The sequence below is a fragment of the Hibiscus syriacus genome, unplaced genomic scaffold (assembly GCF_006381635.1).
Source record: "Hibiscus syriacus cultivar Baekdansim isolate YM2019G1 unplaced genomic scaffold, ASM638163v2 tig00000765_pilon, whole genome shotgun sequence".
NCBI classification, from domain to species: domain Eukaryota; kingdom Viridiplantae; phylum Streptophyta; class Magnoliopsida; order Malvales; family Malvaceae; genus Hibiscus; species Hibiscus syriacus.
In genome coordinates, this window is record NW_024061821.1 from 80,021 (window position 1) to 85,335 (window position 5,315).

The following is a 5,315-nucleotide window of genomic DNA, read 5'->3' on the forward strand; positions in this document are numbered from 1 at the left end:
TTTAGTAAATTTTATTTTAATAATTAATTTTAAAAATCGATATATAAAAATAAAAACCTTTATTTTATTTCTTTGACAAGAATAAAAACATTTATTTTAGTATTCTGTAGTCAGTACTATTTATTTATTAACTAATTTAATTTTATTATTATAATTTGATTTTTAGAATATATAATTTTAGTTTTAAAGCTACTTTTATTATCTTCGTCAAATACCTTAATTTTTTAAGGTGACATTTTGATATCTTTGGTAGAATTTGGACAAAAATTTTGTACATTTAAAAAAATAATATGATACGATTTTTGTGTTAATTATAAAAAAAGCATTGTTTTCATACCATAATCTTTACCCTTTTGTTTGGTCTTTGAGAGTTTTAAGTAATTCTACACCTTAAGATCATTTATAACAACACTAAAACTTTAAAGAACCCAATAAAAAAGAACATATACATATATGATTGGTATGATAATTTTACGAATCTATTAAGTGACCTCAATAGTAGAAAAGAGTTTTATTTACGTTAGAAGTTTCAGTTCAAATAATTGATCTGCAGGGAGTGTGTGCGTTCATTATTAATTAACGAATAAAATTCTGAACATATATTATATTATAATCCCCAAACTAATAAAAAAAGACAGAAAAACACAGTTATGATGCAACTTTATTTAGTTCTCCTCAGAGGTGAAAGCCTTTCATCTATGGCCTCTCTTGTTAGTGTTGCATTGTTGCTGCTGCTGCTGCAGGTTCTGTTCAATTTTCTGTTGTTTTGGTGATTGAAAGGCTGTTTTTTCTTCTTGCTTCTCTTGTTTCTGATTATGATCCCTTAATTTGGTTCTCAACATATGGGGCCTAAGTTTATTCAAATCGGATAACCTCACCGGTTTCAACAAGAATTCCTCAGCACCTTCTTCTAAACATCTGAATCAAATATTATACCAGTAAATGAGTTTCGCCATGAAATGCAATTTCAAATGCTTGTATTTGGTTTTGTGTTTTTTTTACCTGGTGATCTTTGAAGGGACATTCTCAGATGACATGATAACCACTGGTATGTTTCTTAGAGATGAAGATTCCTGCAACAGAGAACAAACTTCTCACATCTATTCTATTTCTTATGATGGAAAAGTAAAATATTTTTGGACCGCCATGATAAAATCAAATCATGATATCATATTTCTATTGAATATGTTTGAGCAAGTGGCAAAATATTCAAGAGAAAGTTTCCCTTTTTTTCTCAAGCAGGTCTGCCACTTTAGGACCCATATTGCCAACTTTTTCCAATACAGTGTGCTACAATTACTAAGTTGGCAATGCAAAATCTCAAAAGTAAAAAAAAAAAATCCTAAAAGGTTAGTCGCTATAAATACGATGGACCGAGAGAAACTGGAGAGTGCAGTCACATCTTTTAAATTTTTAAATAATTTAAATATTTTTACACTTTATTTATCTTTAAAATTTTATATAATTTAAATATTTTTACACTTCATATATCCTTAAATGTGATAATTTCGTATTCTTAAATTTCTAATTAATATAAATTATTAAGTTACCACCTTAAAAATATGTGTATTTACCTAGATATAAAGTAAACAGGAATAAAGGAATACAATGATGAAAGAGATAGGAGACGATGAACAGAAACAAATCACACACCTTGACTTTCTTGAGCAAATCATAGCCAGTCATGCCAGGCATACAGTAATCTGTAATGACAAGATTCACTTCAACTTCCTATAGAACGCAAAAACAATCAGAAAAAAAATTTCAGGTTGGGTAATCTTAGATATTAAAAAGGAAAAAAAAATAATGAACCTGGTGATTGTTAGGAGAAACAGATGGTGTATTTGGGTTGATTGTTTCATCTTGATGTAAACCCAGAAATTCTAAAGCTTTGGTGCCTGAATCAACTGTGGTAACTGTCAATGAAATCAAAACGATTAGAGAAAAAAAAAACAGCAGAAAATCAATGAAACCCAAGCTTTATTAATGAAAGTTCTCCAAGTACCTTGATATGAAGAGGTTTTGAGTAGCCTTTCAATAAGCTTTCTTTCAATGATACTGTCATCAACAGCAAGAACATGAAACTGGGACTCAGCTGCCATGCCCATTGTTCCTGTTCTCTAGATCCAAATTATGATATTGAGAGAGAAATGGGATTGAGAAAAAAGAAGATGGGGGTGGGTGACTTGTGTTATTTGTCCTGGGGGTTGAAAGAAGGGTGAAGAAGATGAAGAGATTCAAAGTGAAAAGAAATGAGACCCATCAAAATCCACAGCCTAGAAAGCAGGATTCGAGCAGATTTCATCCCAAATCTTGCAAAATTTCAAAGTTGATTGATTTTTGAATTACGGAGCAAGCATGGGGAAGGGGAAATGAAAATGGGATGACAAAATAAAATAATGAAACAAATGGAAATGGGCGAGGTGGTCTTAAATCTCTTTATTATGGCCTTACATATTAGCAAATTGAATATAACTAAAGGTTGAACGCATTTAACAAATTCAATAATTAAAAGTAATATTATTTTTCTTATAAATTTTTGGTTGAAGTAATTGACAATATATAGAATATAAACGAATATTATCTGTTTAAACTATTATATATATAAATAATATTAATGACACCATTAATATCGTATTTCCGATTCACATACTACATGTTCATATACACTTTACATAATTCAGCACATACACAATATTTAACACCGTCATATTTAGACGCACACACAAACGATAGGATTAAGTCAACGCCTATATATAAGGACGACACATAAGTTTATATTAGAGATAAATTTTTAAAATTTTAAGGAAGATAAATTTTTAAAATTTTAATAAACAAAAAAACATATTATTAAAAAATATTTGAAATATTTGATAATTTGATATTTTTGGAGTAGGGATGGACCGAACCTTATATATTAGATATTTTCATTGTATTTTATATGAATTATTTAATTTTGTATCCTTGATATTTTATAATCTCGTACCCCTAAATTTTTAATATAATTTTTTTATGTTCGCACCTCTTGACACAAATTCCTGTGTCTGTCTATGAGTCTATCCCTCGATCAATTCCTATATATATTGTGCATTTTCCTTAGTGTGACATGTTAATTTAGGATTAGTATTGACTAACATCATTTTTAGGGATTTATTGTTAAAAATTACAACATATTAGGGATGAAATGTGTATAAAATAAGTTGAAAGGTGGTACAATGAACCGGGAACTAAAGCCCTTATTAATTTAGTTAGTTTGTGTAGATGTGGTTGTACTTTGAGATCTCCTTGGATAATATAATAAAAGCTGATCGATGGGTTGTTGTTTTTTTGGCACAAATAATTAATCCTTAATATAATCGCGAACACTATAAAACAGTTGGATTATAAAATTAATTAATGTTTTCATAAGGATAAAAGTTTGATGATTTAGTGATTAAGTAATTTATTTAAAAAGGTATGAAATGATAATTTATTCCAAATATAAAATACATATGTCAAATAAAAAATATCTATAGAAGAAATAATTTGTTAGGTTTGGCTTAGCTGCTCTAGTGATTAAATGATATTACATACAAGATGATTATCATATTTTTTTTCACTCTTTCCACTTGTCCTATTTTAATTTATCACAGTTAAAATATTATACACAACAGATATGTGTTTGGACAACGTGGAAGAGAGATGACGTTTCAATGGCCATAAACGGATGTGGAAAGAGTTGTAGTTGGGCTTCTGATTAGAGGAGATGATGAGAAAATGAAGGATGTTTAAAGATTTGGGAAGCATAAGTTTAGAGAGAGAAAAAAAATGATGAGTCGAAGAAGAAGAAAAAGAGGTGATGACAGATCAAAAATGATCTAATGTGGTCAAATGATGTCAGAAAAATCAGATTAATGTGCTACATCAACATTGTTACTCTGGTAATAACTATTAACATTCGAATAATTAATCTGTTATAAACCGATAATGTTGGTGATTAAATCACTCCTTTTAAAATAGCTGTTAATTACTCAGGCTTGGCAAGTTACATTCTAAATCATTCTCAACATGATATATATATATATATATATATATATATATATATATATATATATAGAGGCTTAACAAGCAATTATAATTGCGAATCTCAACATAAATAATTTCTTTGATAACCTTGATTTAGAACATATAAAATATTATTGTTTTTTCTCAATTTTAAAAGGGCTTTATATAAACTAATACTATATAATATTCAAGCTTTTATGTGGTGGTGAAGTACAGTTGAGGTATTATAGAATAATGAAAACCATGGCCTTGTTCCATTGAGCTATTCCTAATCCACCATAGCACGATAAACCATCATTTTAAACTTTGACTTAAAAAATAATCTAAAATGATCCCTTAACGCCTTGAGCATTTTTTTTATATAGTGTGAGATGATGATAATATAATATATGTTTAAAATCTTAGTAACTGATAACGTACCCACATCATAAATATAGTTGTTCGACACTAAATCTTCTAAAAGTAACAATATTATCTTTTATCACTAAAATTACTCAATAAATTCAATGCGAACAAGTTTCAAATGATAAAATGGTCTAGATGATCATATATTACCTCATTTGCCATACCCTTTTAATGGAAAAATACTACTCTTTATGCTCCAAATATAAGATTATTCTTTATCAATCCTCACTTTTGAATCACATATTTGACTAAATCATGCTTTAACCCATCCAAGACATAATTATAGGATATCTTGAGCACATATATCATATTTACACACTAAAATGAGCTTAAAACATATCAACATATGTACATGTCACTTCTACGGATAGTTTATCTGTAACAACATCGAATTCTCTTCTACAATTTTTCGAATTGTGTTTATTTCGAGCAAGTTCATTGGATTAAATGATAGTTAAGATTGAGATTAAACTAAAAATCAATACGTCACATTGGAAGTTTAGAGACCAAATTGAAAAGCTGATAAAAGTGAAAGTTTTGCATGTTGATTATCCCAAAGTTAATATTAGTAGTTTTTTATGGACTTCAAAAAAAAATAGTAATATGATGATTAGTGTTCTTATATTTTGGAATTTACTGAAATTCCTTTAAACTATTAAAAATGTGTTAAAACAATAAAAACCGATAAAAACAATAAATATATGTTCACCATTTATGTTTGTTTCATTGCAAAAAAGAGAAATATACACCTTAAACTCATGTTTAGTCACTTTCATGTCGGAAGAAGAGAAAATTAAACCTTTGTAAGAAAAAGCTATGGAGTTAAATTTCTGGTTCAATTGGTTGAGGCCAATTTTCTCGGATAG

General features: G+C 28.3%; 1 protein-coding gene across 1 annotated transcript; it reads right to left on the reverse strand.

Moving 5' to 3' along the window:
- Positions 1-626: 626 nt before the first annotated feature.
- LOC120216635 (two-component response regulator ARR9-like) lies at positions 627-2,396 on the reverse strand. The gene is made up of 5 exons (XM_039213992.1): positions 2,006-2,396; positions 1,813-1,916; positions 1,654-1,731; positions 1,003-1,073; positions 627-918 (listed from the first exon to the last, which is right to left on the reverse strand). Exons 1-5 carry the CDS (start codon positions 2,106-2,108, stop codon positions 693-695), a joined length of 582 nt encoding a protein of 193 aa, XP_039069923.1. The 5' UTR covers positions 2,109-2,396; the 3' UTR covers positions 627-692.
- Positions 2,397-5,315: the final 2,919 nt, after the last annotated feature.